A 19,455-nucleotide genomic window follows, 5' to 3' on the forward strand; every position below is an offset into this window, starting at 1 on the left:
GATATATGTAAAAAAAAAAGCCAATTAATCTCTCTCATCCCTGTCTTGTCCATCTTTCTTCTCTCTTCGAATTTCACCTTCGTATCTTGTCTACGTTATATTTCACTACAACCTCTCCCCGCAGTGCATCTCAATTTCGTGCCTATATCTTTAATCTCACACAAGACGTTAATAAAACGAAAGGAGAGGTAAGGGTGGGGGGCCAAAATACTTCCTGCTCAGGGACCCCAAATGAGTCAGCACCACCACCACTGCTTCTATCGCAAGAGTTAATTTCGCAGAGTGTGTACATTGCGGCTGTCACTGCAGGGCGTGGGTGGACGGCCATAAAACGATTTAGGCGCGTTGCGTCACTGGACGGAGGCGACGGCCACTGAACGCTGTCACGCTGAACCTGCTATAACAAACTCCTCGGGGCTGAGTCTTCTGCCTTGACTTGCCTTTGTGCTCATAAGCCCAAGAGGCATAACCCATTAATGTCAATAAACCAAACTTGACCGATGGTCAAGAATAATAACGGAGTGGCGGCTGAGGAATGGAACGCGTCCGAGAGGGCGCGCACCGAGGAGATGGAGGCTTTCATCCAGCAGTGGATTGACCGTGGCCGATGATGATGACGAAACCAAAATACATGCCACATGCTTATTTGTGTTGGTTTTAATAATAATCATAACAATAATCAGAATAAAAACGATCCTTTCATGATCGAGGAAGAGGAGGTTGTGATGGGTGGGACACGTGTGCAGGGTTGAGGAGGGCAGGTTACCGAGATGGGCATTAGAAAGCCAGGGGTCAGAGAAAAAGAAGACCTAAACCCAGATGGTGGTAGTGCCGATATTGCAAGTGTGGACCTTGGATGTCTGTTGCCAGCGTGGAGGCTTCAGTGACACTGGCCACGATGACCTTTTGAATTATCCATGAAAAGCCTAAGTCAAAATTATCATTGCTAAAGTGGCTCCTGCCTAATAAATTGGATAAGTTTCTTAATTAGTATTCTATTGTTTCTTTATTCGCTATGTTTTCGTTTTGGTCTACGCAGCATCTGCATTTATTTATTTATTTTCAAGTGGGTCACTGATTAGTCATTCCTCACGCATTCATCACAAAGAACCACCAACCGCAGCCAAGTAAGCTTTCACTGCGCAGATATACCACATCTGCCGTCCACAACAACCCACAGAGTATTATGTTTTCATTTCGAAAAAAATTCCGCGGCTTCGGAGGCGACAGCTTTCCAGACACCAGCGTTTGCCCGGTAGGTCCGTAACTCCAACATAGCCACATTCTCTACGAATCCATACGTTGCGTGTCCATCCACAGGAGGGGCACGGGTAATGATGACTCACGCGGATTTATAACCCTATCGGCTTGTTTTGACTCTGTTGGACTAAATCAAAGGGTACAGCTATTCACACTTGGTATGTGTGTATGTTGGGTTCCCAATTAACAAACATTACTGGACACTGCCAATGACCATATCAACTGGAATGCGGCCCATCGGATTCTTAGGATTTTTCAAAAAATCCTAAACACATTTCCACTATATGAGCCACCCCCCATCCCCTCCGCTTAGAAGATAGAGGCTTCTCACCGTGTGAGGCATTCCTGTACATTTTATTACATGTAAAATGCTCTCAGGCACTTTGACTCATGTGAAGGACACCAAATTCATATAAATAAAAGCATGTATGAGTATAACTCCATTCTATATCATTACACATCGATTTCATTCCATAGGCTTATTGGCTTTCCACTTTCCAGACCAATACTATCAAGCAGAATTTATTTAAGAAAGGCAAACTCTGGACCACTTTCAACCTCCTTGGTCTCACCAGCAGTCATACTTGTTATACAATTGCTGCTCGATTACAAAATGTGATTGGCAGTGCTAAATTGCAGTCAGAACAGTCTGAAATGCTATTCTAGAAATAGGTATTCAATGAAAACCACACTGAAAACAACAGTTAGTCCATGCATCTATCTCTTTATAGACCTGGTCATAGGATTTAAGGAATATAGGGTACAATAATAGAAAATTATTATTATTTATAGGTGTACCATTGGACTAATACCTTCCACTAATAATGCCTGCACCGAGCCCGAACGTTGGTATCAGGTGTTCCGGGAGATATCGAGGATCGGTGGCGGTGGCTAAACACGTCGCCTGTAATCCGGCACTGTGGGGGCAGCGAGGGTTGGTGGAGGGGGGCTTGTGAGGGGAGGGGGGCAGCTTATGTTAGGGAGGGCTTGTGGGGGAGGGTTTGTAAGGGGGGGGGGGCTGGTGGGAAGGGGGCTGGTGGGGAGGAGGGCTGGTGGGGAGGGGGGCTGGTGGTGAGGGGGGGGGGGGCCTTGTGGAGGAGGGCTTATAAGGAGGAGAGCTGGTGGGGAGGGGGGGGGCTTGTAGGGGGGGCAGCTTCTGTTTAGGAGGGGCTTGTGGGGGAGGGGGGGCTGGTGGGGGGGAGAGGGCTGGTGGGGAGGGGGCTCGTAGGGGGGCTGCTGGTGGGAGGGGCGTGTGCGTACTTGAGCGAGCTCTTGAGCTGCACGTGCTGGCGCTCCACACTGGACACGGCATAGTCGTGGGTGCTGAAGTGGGCGCCCAGCTTCCCCTCCGGGAGGTTCTCGCCGTTGTGGAGCCAGCGGATGGGAGGGTGGCCCGGGCTCTTCACCAGGCAGCTGAGCGTCACCTCGGAGCCCACCGCCACCGTCACGTTGCGCGGGCTCTCGCTGAACACAAGCCCTGCGGGGGTGGGAGGGGGGCGGGGGGGGGGTGAGGAAACGCGGGACAGCGGTTTGGAGATGACACCTTTTGAGCAGCAACAAAAAATATCTGCACGAAAAAAATCCATGACATATCATAGGAAGATGAATATCTTGCAATGCGGGCTTCCCTCACTTTACTCGGTAGATGCGTTTCCAAGAGAAGGACGCACAACCAAGAGAAGGACGTGTGCGTAAAGCGAGGGAAACCCGTACGAGAAAAAGGGGAGAACTACACATTCACGCATTGTCATGAGCGGTGTATTATTACGCAGAAATCCTTGTATGTTAATGTCACAGATTTTCCAGGACAGCAACCCCATTAAGAAGATGATCATGCTAGCCCCGGACTCATCCTGCACTCGGCGGTCAGGGTACGTACTTTCTTTCTAGAACCGTGTAAGAGCCCGTTGAAAAAGTGTCAAATTTTTTGTGCGACCTGGGAGGAAAACACTTATGAAAATATAAGCGCAAGATAATCGAGGTACGAACTCGGTGCGGGACAGAGTAATCTCAGCGCAGACAAAACACGTGGGGAAAGTGGTTTTAATGCAAAGGGCAATTTACTATTTATTTACATTGACAGGCATCAGTCAAGGTGACCTGTCATCTGGCACGTTACTTCATTTCATTAAAAATATTCAAATGTGTTCAAAAGGCAAAGAACAGTCGTTGATAAACCCACGTCTGCACATGTACACCGGTGCAGACGTGGGCGTTTCAAAACGTTCTGGCTAAATTCACAGACCCATTCCAATTCAGAAAAAAATAATCAGCTTCATATTTCGGTTGCCAAGTGGGTAAATCATTAATGGAACCATCTAGTACAAAAACATATTTAAAATTGAATAACTAAGCCTCTGGCTACATCGTACAACACTCTAAATGCAAAAACACATGTCCTCGAACATGACCACACTTCGTTACTTCTAAACCGTGTTTACAAAAATCCACAAAGCAGGGCTTCTCACTTTTATTTCTCCTCCTGCATAGTGCTGGGTTTTTTGTTACACTGGCCGTGTGCTTCTCAGCGGGTTGAGCGAGTGCTAGAGCGAACGGCTCGTGATCGAAAGGAAGGTTGTGAGTTCAAGTCCTGGTTCGTGAGTTGACTCAGCCCATCATCCCGCGGGAGTCGACGGATATGTTGTAAGACTTTATGGGGAAGTCACAACGGTGGTCGTCCTATGCTGAGACTCGCCCCCGCCATGTTAATGGGGAATTTCCAACGCGATCTCAGGGCTGTGAACAGGAGAGGAGCACCAATGTCTCAATGCTCGCTTGAAGTTCTTTTTACACAAAAATACAGACTGTATAAGTACGTACTGCAGTTTTAATAACTTGATTGAGGCATGTTTGCTGACGGGTGCAAGTCCATGCCCTGTGGGATTATTAGTTTTAGTAGCCTATGGAAAGATTATAATCTAACTAGCTTGTACATCACAATACAGCCATCTCAGTCAGTCAACCGATGGAACCTGGGTCTGTCCCGTGACCTCCTGCCAGTGGGCATTCGACACTTCACGTGGCCTTATAGTGCACATAGCCTGGCACAAGCGCCGTGGTGACGTCACCCCCACTTCGTGGTGAGTTGCGTTTGTTGTTGTATAAACTAAATAGAATTGGGGAACGGGGTTAACGGGTTGTCTTCGAGTAGAGGGCACTACGTACGACGACAACAACTGTAGTTTAACACGTAGGCTTTCGCGACCAATATTCATAATAGAGGTTTTTGGGTTAGATCTCGTAAGTATAAATGTGGCGAAACCCTCCACCACCCGACACGGCCAATCAGTAAGGGATTTGTCACGTAAACAAAACTGATTGACCAATCATTGTCCTTGAAACTGATCGACCAATCAGTTTCAAGGACAATGCATATATTATCATGGTATGTTTTTTGTTTGCATTTTGACTGCAGGTATTGTGGCTAATGCCGACATGAATCTTTGTAAAAAAAGGTTTCAGTTTTGTTGCCAGAAAAAAGGGGAAAAACCCTATTATTACATTTTGGTACTGGCAAAGGAGGTCTAATGATGAACCAAAAACCTCTATTATGAACAACTGCAGTTTCACTTCCGAACGCGTCTGAATCCAAACTGCGTCTAATGACGACCAAACCTCACGCATTACAACCATTCGAAACAAAGAAGTTAAATGAGAAAAAAACAATGACACAATTCCCGTCTATTTTTATAAATGTTGTTCCAACATCGCATTAGCGAAACGGATGTGCGGCGATAACTTGTATGGAAAGAGGAAACCCTTGTTTGGAAGTTCGCCAGTCATGGGAGAGGTTTGGACAGGAAGGGTTCCACAATGAACTGCACTGGAATGTATCACGCAAGCACCGCGCAACGCTATCAGCGTCGCCACCGACGTTTAACGAAAGGGTTGACGCAGGATCTTCAGCGGGCATTCTTCCTCCTGCATATTGAGAGGGGGGTGATCAGCAACGTCTTGACGCTTGTGTCGAGGGTAGTTGCCGAGGCAGCGGGCGGCTTCAGGAGTAGCCTGATACGTCCCTCGCTGCCGGCGAATGATCCAAACGGGCAGTGGCGTTGACTACGTGGTCCAACGTTTGAGATCGGCGGCCACCACGTAAGGATGTGTAGAGTAATATCGACTGCCAGTCGGACGACACGTGCACCGAATTGCACGGCTAAAGAAGCGGTGGATTTCTCTCTCTCTCCACGATTCGAATGTTGCCTCAAGATGGACCATTGCCCAAAAAGTTGCCTATTATCTACTTTTTCTTTCAAAGGTCAGACTGTTGTCGACGAATGTATTGGATTTTCTGCAATGGAATCGAGTGAATCCTGGAGGGGGGAGGCACCGGTGGCTGCTACATTCGCCGAAATTTTGGTTTTGAAAAATGGAAGAGACTCCAATAAGAGACTTCCTTAGGTCTGAGAGTTGATAAAATAGTGCATTCAGGAATCCCATGGCTTTAGCGTTCATCTCGAGTTCAGATGTTATGATTAGAGTTCGGGGTTAGGGTCTAGAGTTACTGTTCAGGGGTTAAGGTTGGGGTTTAGGATATTTTTTATGGTCTGTTAAAATGGTTTAGGCATTAGGGTTAGGGTTAGGGTCGGACGGTGGGTGCTTTAGAAAATATTTGCCACAATTCTACGGGAGGCAGTGGCCTCAGCCTAAGGGAATCCGTTCTTTAATCGAATCGCGGCACTGAATCGCGCCAATTCATCGATTAGTCCGGGGGGGGGGGAGGGGGAAAGGGTCGAGGGGAATCACAGCACCTATAGCAGAGATCATTTACAGCAGGCAAAAGTGCAGCAAATTAGTCACTCACATGTCCACACTCAAGCAACTGGGGAGAACAGGTACAACAAAACACTACAAAGTATCAATTTAGATTTAAAGCTTTCGTGACTGCAGGGATTCATATTCTTGGTTCTTTCGGTAATGTCACGTAGAAGGGAAACGATAAAATAATAAAAATATAAAACAATAAAATTCTCACGACGTTTCGACTGCAACACAAGCAATCATCATCAGGAGTAAAAACCACAGCAAGAAAATTTTGAAAAAAGTGGCGGGTTTTTTTTTTACGTGAAAAATAAAACCGCCACTTTTTCAAATTTTTCTTGCTGTGGTTTTCACACCTGATGATGATTGCTTGTGTTGCAGTCGAAACGTCGTGAGAATTGTATTGTTTTATATTTGTATTATTGTATTGTTTCCCTTCTACGTGACTTTACCGAAAGAACCAAGAATACTACAAAGTATGTTTACTCGCTGGGCTTGCCAATTAACTCCAGGAAATGCCACATGCAGTCGTCACCCAGGGTGGGCAGTGCAATGAATACACCGGCACACAGTGGGCACCTTTGCCTGCCACAGAATGAACTGGAACGAGCCCTATTGGGTCAGATCTCAGAAGCTTAGCGGGTTTGAGCCTGCAAAAGTGCTTGGACATGCGACCGCCGTGCAAAAAGCGGCAGGTGCTGTAAGGCTACTTACGGGACCACGTTGCCAACGGGGTGCGCTGCAGACATAAAATCGTGATTGCACCGTGCTAGGCTCCCCACCTTCAGCAACCCTGCATGGTGAAGTATGGCCAGATTTAGCCCATGACTCACATGGCGTGGGGAGCAGTGGATTGACAAAAGGTCTGTACACATAGATACACGGTATGTTTATTTGCTGTGTGGGGTGTGTGTGTGTGTGTGTGCTTACGGGAACGATACATTATTTTTGTCCCACGGCATATAATTAGGGAATGAAGGACGGTTTGTCGTTCGACTAGTGCCACATCGAGACAGCTGCCACGGGGGGTTCCCCTCGGCAATACTGCAGCAGGACATTGGAACGGTTGCGATGAGATGTGACATAAGCCGCTTTAAGTTGCTGGGGTATATCAGCGCTCCCACACGCGTATATCCTTATTGTTACGGAGAAATGTCACGAAAACCCACAAGAGCGATGCGCTGTGTCCTGCAGTGCCTTGGAAGAAGGTCCGTTACATGTACAATTGTTCACGTACCGTGCCATCCTCCTGAGATGTGCAGGCTCATGCTGGCCACATTAAAACTACTAAACTAGTTTCTATTTTACCAGGTAGAGCCCACTGAGCTACAGTGAGGGGAAAAAGTATTTGATCCCCTACTGATTTTGTACGTTTGCCCACTGACAAATAAATGATCAGTCTATAATTTTAACGGTAGGTTTATTTGAACAGTGAGAGACAGAATAACAACAACAAAATCCAGAAAAACGCATGTCAAAAATGTTATAAATTGAATTGCAATTTAATGAGGGAAATAAGTATTTGACCCCCTCTCAATCAGAAAGATTTCTGGCTCCCAGGTGTCTTTTATACAGGTAATGAGCTGAGATTAGGAGCACACTCTTAAAGGGAGTGCTCCTAATCTCAGCTTGTTACCTGTATAAAAGGCGCCTGTCCACAGAAGCAATCAATCAGATTCCAAACTCTCCACCATGGCCAAGACCAACGAGATCTCCAAGGATGTCAGGGACAAGATTGTATACCTACACAAGGCTGGAATGGGCTACAAGACCATTGCCAAGCAGCTTGGTGAGAAGGTGACAACAGTTGGTGCGATTATTCGCAAATGGAAGAAACACAAAAGAACTGTCAATCTTCCTCGGCCTGGGGCTCCATGCAAGATCTCACCTCGTGGAGTTGCAATGATCATGAGAACGGTGAGGAATCAGCCCAGAACTACACGGGAGGATCTTGTCAATGATCTCAAGGCAGCTGGGACCATAGTCACCAAGAAAACAAATGGTAACACACTACGCCGTGAAGGACTGAAATCCTGCAGCGCCCGCAAGGTCCCCCTGCTCAAGAAAGCACATATACATGCCCGTCTGAAGTTTGCCAATGAACATCTGAATGATTCAGAGGACAACTGGGTGAAAGTGTTGTGGTCTGATGAGACCAAAATGGAGCTCTTTGGCATCAACTCAACTCGCCGTGTTTGGAGGAGGAGGAATGCTGCCTATGACTCCAAGAACACCGTCCCCACCGTCAAACATGGAGGTGGAAACATTATGCTTTGGGGGTGTTTTTCTGCTAAGGGGACTCGACAACTTCACCGTATCAAAGGGACGATGGACGGCGCCATGTACCGTCAAATCTTGGGTGAGAACCTCCTTCCCTCAGCCACGGCATTGAAAATGGGTCGTGGATGGGTATTCCAGCATGACAATGACCCAAAACACACGGCCAAGGCAACAAAAGAGTGGCTCAAGAAGAAGCACATTAAGGTGTTGGAGTGGCCTAGCCAGTCTCCAGACCTTAATCCCATAGAAACTCTGTGGAGGGAGCTGAAGGTTCGAGTTGCCAAACATCAGCCTCAAAACCTTAATGACTTGGAGAAGATCTGCAAAGAGGAGTGGGACAAAATCCCTCCTGAGATATGTGCAAACCTGGTGGCCAACTACAAGAAACGTCTGACCTCTGTGATTGCCAACAAGGGTTTTGCCACCAAGTACTAAGTCATGTTTTGCAGAGGGGTCAAATACTTATTTCCCTCGTTAAAATGCAAATCAATTTATAACATTTTTGACATGCGTTTTTCTGGATTTTGTGTTGTTATTCTGTCTCTCACTGTTCAAATAAAGCTACCATTAAAATTATAGACTGATCATTTCTTTGTCAGTGGGCAAACATACAAACTCAGCAGGGGATCAAATACTTTTTTCCCTCACTGTATTTAGCTCTTTTTCAAAAGTGACTGGGCTGGAAATGATAGCCCAATGAAGTGGCTTATCACGTGGGAATTTATAGCAGCCATTATACTCTAAACATATGTTTCTAAATGTGGAGATGAAAACCGAAGGACTCACAGAAAAAATCACGTGACCACAGGGAGAACATGCAAACTTCAAATATAAAGGTGTCAAGGTCAGGATCAAACCCACGACCTCCTAAATACCAGGCAAGGTAGTTAACTTCTCGCCACCGGGGCACCACCTGAAGTTGGGCAAAGGCCGCGTGCTTTGTAGTTAAAACCCACGCCCTGTGTGTATCACGTTCACAGTCAAAGCGATGAGATGGAGCTCAGAAAAGTGACCTCTGAATGCTACGTGGGTTAGCTGACCGATGCAAGCGAGGCTTGTGACTTCGTTTGTGAACGGGCCGTTCATTCGGTTGCTTTCGTATATAATAAGGAATTGATTCATAATAAAGGTTTTTGGGTTAGATCGCGTTATTTATAAATGTGTCGTAAGCCTCCACCACCCGACACGGCCAATCAGCAAAAAAGTGTCACGTTGACAAAAGACAAATAGTTCACATTAGCCCACCGGTGTGTTGAAAAGTGAATCCACAACATTTACAGTTTGAGTACGACGTTTCGCTGGTAATTACATCCAGCATCATCGGGCAATTCGCCAGAATGGTAAAGCCCTCACTTGCTCCCGGTCTTAAATAGAGCAACAGCAGGGTGATGTCATCATTTAACTCATTCAGGTGCAGTGATTTGAGGCAGAGGGGGGTATTGTAATTATATAATCGATTGGTAATCAGTCAATGGTTATGATTAGTAATGAGTTGTAGATTAGTAATTAGTTGTAATGTGTTATTGTGATTATATGCTACGTTAGTAATCCGTTAATTAGTATGTGTTTCCCCTATAAGGAATTGTAATATGTATTATTTAATAATACGCTTCCATGCCGCACTAAGCCTGTAGCTGTCAGAGCGATTAAAGTTATTTCTATTTCTCTCAATTTCAATAGATTCTCTAATTAGTCTTTGCCAGTAATGATTAGTTTTACACAACACTTCAACGTTATCAAAATCAATTGAGTGTCCTTGTTGACAAGCATGTTCTGCCATTGCCGACAGTTGTGTTTGAGATAATTTAATATTTCTTTGGTGTTCCTTTAGTCTTATGCTGATGTTACGTCCCGTCTGTCCAATATAGCATCTGCCACATAAACAATTAATCCGATATACACCTTCTGTTGATAATTTAGGTAATTCGTCTCTAGTGCAAGATACTAGTTTTTGAATTTTGTGTACTGTACCAAATCTTACTGTAATGTTTTGCTTTTGCAAAACACGGGCTAATTTGTCAGTTACTCCTGAGATATATGGGATTTTAATTGTTTTAACAATCTGATCGCTTTCAGCAGTGCGATCGTGATTTGGCATTCAGTGCTCTGTTAATTTGAGTATTATTGTAGCCATTCTGTCGTAATGCTTCTTTAACGTGTTTGATCCATCTCACTAGACTTTCACCATCTGACACTGTTTTAGCCCGATGTAAGAGCGTCTTGATAAGAGAGGATTTCTGAGCTGGATGATGATGCGAATCTGCATTCAGATAGGCATCAGTGTGCGTTTGCTTTCTGTAAACGCTGTGTGTTATTTTACCGTTTAGGCCATGTCCAAACAAATTATTAAATACACATTACAACTTTAAGCCTTAACCTCTTACAGTTCTTTCTGTTTTTTATTTGCGTGCCAATTATATTACAAAAGGTGATTGCAGTATCACGTCACGGGATAAACAATCAATTTGACCTCTCTCAGTAAGCAGTGAATGCCCCCCCCCACCCTTGTTTGAGAATGATTCAAGGAAGTAGAAATCAGAGATCTATTTCTGAGAACCCTTCCCACGAAGGGAGCACTGCACCATCCCACAAGCCCAGCTATTGCGAAATATTCGTAACATGACAAATCGATATTTTAATTCTCCGAGCTTGGATTTTGCCAATTGAATGAAAACCACCATTGTCGTTATTTTAGATTCGGTCATTGGTGACTGGGCTGCGACCATCAACTCGCCACACTAAAGATTTAATCTAAGATATTTCTGTAATCAAATTACCGACACATTAAAAAAAAGACGTTTGGAAAGCCACGGAAATCACTCTCCCTGCCTCTCCTGACCCCTACTTTGCTACGTAAACAAGTGGAGCCCGAGGGTACAACATCATTGTCAGGAATGTCATTGGCATGATTAATGACTCATAAGAACTTCCCTTGAGGGCCAATGACACTCAAAATAACTTCCCTTGAGGTGACACGGATAGGCGTGTCGTTTACTGCCAACTTAACGTTGCTTACACAGAAGTTGGTGTCGTCACTTTCTGGAATACAGTTTTACTTTAAAATGTATATTACATTTCCCCCAATTATATCCTAATTGTGCTCTCGGCATCGGGTCGTAAGATTAAGTATTCGTTCGAATCTCTCGCAAAAAAAAAGTGTTAAAAAATGGTCCACAGAAGCGGATATCACAGAGAAACCTCTTAGATCCTTATAAGGGGCCTCCGGCCCGCACTGTTGAAGGTTAACACTTACGCACCCGCTCTGCATATGATATATCATTGTTCGAGCTGCAATGTAGCCAATTTAATTGGGGACGATCAACCCCCCCCCCCCCCACTCGAGAACGCGGTCTATTCACGGGTGGCCGCCTGGATGAGAACACAGCATCTCGGTAGTGCCGGGTCTGCGCTTCGGTCGTCTGAGCCACCCAGCCACCTCCAGTTGGTCATGGATTCACGTGACCCCGTCAAGCCACTAGAGCTCCCTAACATTCACCACAGTTACGTAAAGCTTTCGTGACTGCAAGAATTCATATTCTTTGGGCCATTCGGTAAAGATAGGTTCAAATAACCTATCTACGTGACTTGACCGGAAATAACCTATCTACGTGACTTAACCGAAAGACCCAAAGAATATTCACCGCATTGTTAACGAACAAAAAAAGTACTGTACTCATGAATCAAAATTGTGGCCTTAAATTGTAACAAATAATTTAATGACAACTCCCGTGGCTGACTCAGTGTAAATTATTATTGCTGTTAAGAGCTTACATTACATCACGATCGGTTTGCTAAGTACGGTGCAAAAGAAGTTTAACAACATACATGCACACAACAGTATTAGCCATGTGGTTTGGCTTGAAGACGTAAACATCCACATGTGGAAAAAACAGAAACCCACCGACAAAGTTGGGGTACTTTGGCAGATGCGTTCGTAACAGAAGCAGCAAGATCAGGCACTCGGTGGCCGTTTAACGTTTTCAAATTAGAAATGCCTACCCCATCGACGTTGGGCCAACGTTGGTCCAACGGTTCGAACCACATGCCAACGTTGCTCCAACGTTACATGTTTACTCATGGGTGTATGTATAACAGGCAGTCCGGAGAGAAGGACTTTGAACGATTACATCATCGAATGCTGTTCAAAACATACTCAACAATGTATAGTGCCACGGTGGCGAGATGTTAACAACATCGTCTGGTATGGAGGAGGTCGTGGGTCCGATTCCGACCCTGATGTCTGCATATTTGGATTTTGCGTGTTTCTCTCCCCGTGGTCATGTGGATTTTTCTCCGGGTCCTCCGGTTTTTCCCTCCACATTTAGAAACGTGCGTTTAGAGTACAGTATTTGTTTGCTATAAATGTCCACACGATAAGCCACTTCTTTGAGATGTAATTTGTACCAAGTCGCTTCTGAAAAAAAAAGCTATACAGCTCAGTGGGCCACACCTGGTAAGATAAAAATAGGTTACATTTTAAGTAGGTAAAATAATGGCCAAACGTTGCATTTACCCTATTGCCCGGATTATAAGACGTCTCAGATAACAAGACGCGCCTCCAAACGTTTACCCGATGTCAACAAAACTATTCAAAAAATGTTGTCTCACGCACATTCACGTACACAGCTACCCGATTCTCGCTCGAAGTTACCCGGGTGTGTGTGTGTGTTTTTATAACCAGGATCCTCCTGACAATGGGCTCTTCGGACTCGCTCGAGACGTTTGTGGGCGAGCAAAGGATCGCTGCGGCTAAGAGGGGATTACTGTCTAAAGTCCGTGAGAATCTCGTCGTCAAGCGTTGCGCAGACAGCGCACAGACGTTCGCATCTGCATGCAACCCCATAACGCAGCGGCCGGCGAATCCTGCACACGTCAGCAAACTTTCCTCCTCCGCATCCCTCATCCGCCCGGCATCGCAACTTCAAATAGAAATCGTCTCGAGGCACGGTCCGTCGCTGCGTCGCTTGTCAACGTCGTATTGAGTCTGCAGTCGCTTCCCTCCCGACTTGTGGAGTAGTTATCTCAAATGTCCCCCTCCCCCCCCCCCCCGACTTCAATTTGTTCTGGCGCCTTGAAGAAGCGGTCTGAATAATACCGTATCACACCCTATCCAGATTATAAAGCACATTCCATCTCCCATACATATTCAACGTTGGGGGTGCGTCGTATAATCCGATAGGTGTGTGTTTGTGTGTTTGTGTGTGAGAGACGAGATTTGCAGAACTCCGTTGACACCGAGCACAAATTCGCGGTGCCTTATTACTCTCCGCGGCGTCTTATACTGATGCGGAGAATGCGGAACGCGCTAACGGTGACCGATTCATTATTTAGTCGCCAACTCGACGACGCGAGCTTCCCGTTCCAGTATGACATTATCAATCGTCGAGTGAGACTGTGAGTGGTTCGACGAGCACGCTTCTCCTCCTCCGACGACGAGGATCATTCCCCCGGTTGCAGTCAATGTTGTTGATGGGAGAGTACACGTCGCGTCAATCCATCATGATCATCATCACCGCCACCACTAATCCTCCCGTTTCACATCGGCATGAAGCGAGGTTGATCGACGCGGAGTGTGAGCGAGCGACGATGCACATTGAACTCGAGTCGGCCAGGGTCTGTCCAGGTGGGCGATCGGGAGGACGGGACGAGGGAAATATGAGCACCCGGCACAACAACATCCAGTATACCTGTCCGCGTGTCTACTCCAGCCTACCCAGCGATCCACAAAATCTGAATAGAGACAATTAAATGCCCTGACTGTAGTCGTCCCATCTTTCCTGCCATCATTCGAATTACATTCACCACCACCATCATCACCACCGTTATGTTGACGGACGGAGAGCATGATGATGATGATGATTACGGTACATTAGGTAATCGCTGGAGAGTATTGATCTGTAGAGAGAGAAAAAAAGCCTAAAGTGTTCCGAGAAGAACGCCGTGGAAGTCTCACAACACAAAACACGCGTCACGCCGGGTTCATTGCGGTCTCAAAGATCATCGTCGTCGTCGTCGTCACCATCTATACAGCCCACAGAGTGTGCGTGCGTGTCTGTAACACATTCGCTGTGTGCCAACCTACGGCCCTTCATCAACTCCACTGCTGGATAAACGCCTCCACACACCCCCCACGCCACGCCACCACGCGTGCCGTGAAGAGGGGCGGTGGATGTCGTCTCGCTATACTTCACCACGCTGGTCACTGCGGTGTTGCAGAGTTCCTTCACACCCCAAGGTTATGTAGGACTTGCGTAACAATGCCGTGTGTAGGCTACAATGGGAGGTTTTAACGTATTAAAAAAATGAGTACCTGGTATAGCGGTGTGTAAACATCGCCACTAGGGAGACAAAGGCGGCCGGGCGTGGTGCTGGCCACCCACCCCCTCGTCTGCCGTTCTGGCCTTCATAGGTGCTCGCTAACAGCACTTGCCCCTACAGTCTGTTACAGGCTATACGGGGGATCTTTGTCTCTGTCTGTCGGGAGAGCGGTAGTGCATAACCCTTTATCAGTGCCCTATCTTATTATAGACAAATTCAGACCTTATTGGTCACCCCGTGCCCCTTATAAATCTCAAAGTTCATCCTACGAAGTCACCATCGCAAGACAGAAGGACAACACAAATCAACAAAAAACATTGTGCCCGTTTTGAACCAGCTGCACGCCATGTGGACCTGAAGACTCAATTCCCCTGTACAAGATTATCTGAACCCGTCGCGGGCCTCCCCTAGGTCGACTCAGCCTCAAATGAGTAACCTGGTGCGATGTGTAAACATCCCCACCAAGGGAGACAAAGGCGGCCGAGCGTGATGCTGGCCACCCACCCCCTCGAGTCGGTAACAGAATATGAAAGTGTACACGTGTATTTGTGTACTGTGTTGGAATGTTCGCATGCCTGTAGTATGTAGTATTGCGAATGTCCGTGTGTGGATGTCTGTGTGTGGATGTCTATGTGTACGCGTGAGTATGTCTAGCATTTAAGCACGTCTGTGTTCACATGTGTGGACTATGCATATGTCGTGGGTCAGTGGATGTCTACGTGTGCGTTAATATACCCGTATGTATAATAAGTACGTGTGTATGTGTCAACTTATCTTTACCCAATTAGCATAGAGGATGTGTAATACATCTGTGTTAGTGTATGTCTATGTATTTTGATTTAAAGCTTTCGTGACTGCAGAGATTCATATTCTTGGTTCTTTCGGTAAAGTCACGTAGAAGGGAAACAATAAAATAATACAAATATAAAACAATAAAATGCTCACGACGTTTGCTTGTGATACAGTCAAAACGTCGTGAGATTTGTAGTTTTATATTTTTATTATTTTATTGTTTTCCTTCTACGTGACTTTACCGAAAGAACCAAGAATATGTCTATGTATGTACAGTATATGTGCTCTGAAGAAGGCCCATTTCCCGAAACGTCGCCTATTAAATGTGTGTTTTCCTTTAAGGCCACAGTGTAAGTGTACCGATGTGTCGAGAGTTGTTTTGTCAAACAGACGTGTGCGCCACTGCCAAGTGCCAACGCAGCATCGCCAAATCAATAATGTGTGTGTCTGTGTGTGTGTGTCTGTGTGTGCGTGTCTGTGTGTGTGTCTGTGTGCGTGTCTGTGTGTGTGTCTGTGTGCGTGTCTGTGTGTCTGCGTGTGTCTGTGTGTGCGTGTCTGTGTGTGTCTGTGCGTGTCTGTGTGTGTCTCTGTGTGTGTCTGTGTGTGCGTGTCTGTGTGTGTCTGTGCGTGTCTGTGTGTGTGTCTGTGTGTGTCTGTGTGCGTGTCTGTGTGCGTGTCTGTGTGTGTGTCTGTGTGTCTGCGTGTGTGTGTCTGTGTGTGTCTGTGTGCGTGTCTGTCTGCGTGTGTCTGTGTGTGTGTTTGTGTGTGTCTGCGCGTCTGTGTGTGTGTCTGTTCGCGTGTCTGTGTGTCTGCGTGTGTCTGTGGGGAGCGGTAGTGTAGCGGTTAGCGCTACGCTGCGCTATGAACCTGGCGACCCGGGTTCGATTCACGCTCACGGCCAACACCAGTGACGATTATCTGAACCAGTCCCGGGCCTCCCCTAGGTCGACTCAGCCTCAAATGAGTACCTGGTGCGATGTGTAAAGATCGTCACTAGGGAGACAAAGGCGGCCGTGCGTGGTGCTGGCCACCCACCCCCTCGTGTGCCTTGCCGGCCTTCATAGGTGCTCGCTAACAGCACTTGCCCCTACAGTCTGTTCAGGCTAAATGGGGGATCTTTGTCGTTGTTGTTGTTTTGTGTGTCTGTGTGTCTGTCTGTGATCTAAGTCGTCACCTTCTGTTGGCCGCGCTCCCAGGGCGCACATCAGCAGGACGCACGCGACAGCGGTGACCCTGGCCAGCACGGACCCCGCCGTCATCGCCATCTCCGCTGTCATCATCCGGGCGCGGTGCGCGGACGAGGTTTTTTTCTTCTTCTTTTCCCCGCACCTCCGATTAGCCCTGTTGGCTACGTAGGGTGCGGAAGAAGTTCAACGGACGGTAAGGTAGAAGAGCGGCGGCGCTCTGCTCTCCTCCGCTGGAGACGCGGGCAGCCGCCAACTGAACAAGACGGAGCGCAGCACAGAATCTCCCCCCAACACCACCTACACACTCCGCTCTCTCTCTTCCAGCTCAGCTCAGCCAACTCCTCCTCCCTCCCTCCCTCTCTCCCTCCCCGCAGTGGCGCTTTCACAAAACCAGCCCCGGTCCGCTGTTCTTGAAGAGGTCTTCCCTCCTCCTCCTCCCCCCTTCCACACTGTTCCGGCACCACCACCAACCACTACCCAACCCCCCACGATAACCACGCCCGCCAGCCCGTACGCAGTTACCACCACCGAGCGAGCTATCCCACAGAGAGGACAGGCGGTGGTGGTGGGGGGCACTGAAGGCGGGTGAGCCCCCCCTCCCCCCCGCACTGTTGAATACTCAGCCCCCTTTCTAGATTCGTATGGTCAAGTTAAAATGTTGGTACGGCAATTGTCTCATACACCTATGATGGGGCGAGAGTTCGAGCGGAATGGCGTGATAGACGAACGCAGATCAGATCGTTCCGTTTCGCGTTTGACACTTGTTGAAAGTTTATGTTTTGTTTAACAGTGACCGTCGTGCCGTCTCTCCACACCAGTTGTCCCATGTCCCCCACCACTCCCCCTGAAACAAGGTCACGCTTGCATGGACGGTCCATTGAATCCCAAAACTCAGCGTGTGTTGCGATGGCACATGATAGCAAAAACAACAACAAAAAATCTCACTGAATGCCAAAGGCAGAGTGTTGTCACTGGCTGATATCTCTGCGAAAGACGCTGAAGCCAGAGTTGCATTGTTTGTGATGTGAGGTGACGACTGCAAACAAAATAGGCACTCAAAGGGTGAACAATATTTAAAACAAGCCAGCAACACAATCCATAGCGCGAGCCTCGTTTCACTTACACCCACGCGTATACCAGGGCACGCTGGCACATGGCGTGATGGGTTTATAGGATGTTTTACAAAGTACTTTAAAAAAATCTTTGACAACCTTGTCTATAAACTATTCATATCCTATAAACTATTCAAGTCCTGTTTTGTGAGCTGCACCCTCTGTTTCCTTTCCCATAATTATGCGTTGTATGTATGTTGAACTTCTTTCGCACCGTACGGAAGTCATCCCTGCTAATCGGAGGTGCAATTGTATGGCTCAAGCTGAGAATGTGTACATTATTACCGCTGCTACAGTACCACCACGCGTGTTTACCCAGGGAAAGCCTCACTGAAGCTCATGACTGCCAAGTGAACGTCGTAGGGGGACGACACGTACAGCACTTTGTCCAGTCCACTGATGGATGAGAGTTTGGGTTTATTTTATTATCCTGGACCAGTACCGGTTGGTGAAGGCGGCGGGAAAGTGTAGACGCGGGAGCATAGCAGTGCGGTACAGCGATGGATTATTTTTGTTCTGCTGTGGATGGTGGTCGTCCAAACCAGGTTATATCGGGGACCCAACTCTGCTGAGCTTCCGAGAGGTCTGACGTGGGTCGGGCGCATTCCAGGAGATTTTGGTCGAAGGAGAGACGAAACACGAGTTGTTATATCAGCAACATTCATAAAGTGATGTACATTATTGGGGTCCAACATGGATTACCTCTTCATGTTTGGAGATAGCATGACGTGGGTATGTTCGTGCATCAGATAAGGAGTGGCCCGTAATACAAAGTTCTGTATATAAGATTAGTATAGACTGCATGTAGAGTACAGTACCTATAATCATATCACTCGGACTGTGACCCAGAGTCCATAATCATACACATCACGTGTTGTAGGCTGCTCTAGAGCCACTTTGCCCACAGTGAGCAGCGCAGCTACAGCCACTGTTGTGCCGTATTTCCATGCGCCCTCGCGGGCCTTCACAAACCCCCGCACTGACCAGCGTGGTGGAGTGTGGTCAAAGAACACTCATGACCCCCATGACGTGGGGAGGCCGTCATCCAGCAGTGGACAAACAAAGGCGCTGTACATGTACGTAAGTAGAGTACGTTTATCTATATGTTGGGCGGGGTGGGTGATTGCGCGCGCTATAGATAATATTTTTTTCCCACGGCCATACAGAAAGGTCAAAAAGGAAAAGTAATGATCGAACCCACAATATTGTTGCAGTGCTTCTGATCTCATGGCTATTCAACAAAATAACCTTCAGATCTTAAATGTAAATGAGTGGCTAAGAGGGAACGGCAGAAGTGGTTAGCTCGCTTTGTTCAAATCCCGGCCATGGTTAACGTCAGTGGCGAGTGATATTTTGAACCGGTCTTTTGAGCCCCACCTAATTGAGCACCCCTATCAACACGCACTCACCAGAGTGGAGAAGTATGGTCAAACAACCCCCATGAACAACAGGGCTTGTGTACGTTTTCTTCCAGCGGTGAGAAGACAAATGGCTAAAATATGTTGGTCATAACCTGACGCGGAACACTGTTGATTGCTCAAAATGAAGCACGCGTTCACGTAGTTTATAATACGTGGAAATGAACAAAATGGTTATCACATCGCCATATCCTGTCCGTATTGACGTGCTACTTGAAATAAATGACCGAGTGGTTTCTTGACCATCAGTTTCCATGGCTGTATTCAATACACGCTGAAAAAGCCCCCCTCCACCCCCACCACTAATAATGCAGGGGCAATTATAAT

The 19,455-nt window shown here is 47.0% G+C and overlaps 1 protein-coding gene across 1 annotated transcript in view; it reads right to left on the reverse strand.

Annotated features, from left to right (window-relative positions):
* LOC116939774 (tyrosine-protein kinase receptor UFO-like) overlaps positions 1-16,961 on the reverse strand; it is an 81,475-nt gene extending 64,514 nt beyond the window's left edge. The window contains exons 1-2 of the mRNA XM_032948566.2: positions 16,586-16,961; positions 2,521-2,737 (exon numbers count right to left, since the gene is read on the reverse strand). Of these exons, the coding sequence (XP_032804457.2) occupies positions 2,521-2,737; positions 16,586-16,691 (323 nt within the window). The 5' untranslated portion in view covers positions 16,692-16,961. The remainder of the gene's footprint in view (positions 1-2,520; positions 2,738-16,585) is intronic.
* Positions 16,962-19,455: the final 2,494 nt, after the last annotated feature.

The sequence above is a fragment of the Petromyzon marinus genome, chromosome 6 (assembly GCF_048934315.1).
Source record: "Petromyzon marinus isolate PM22_M1 ecotype Great Lakes invasive population chromosome 6, UKy_Petmar_22M1.pri1.0, whole genome shotgun sequence".
Lineage (NCBI taxonomy): Eukaryota > Metazoa > Chordata > Hyperoartia > Petromyzontiformes > Petromyzontidae > Petromyzon > Petromyzon marinus.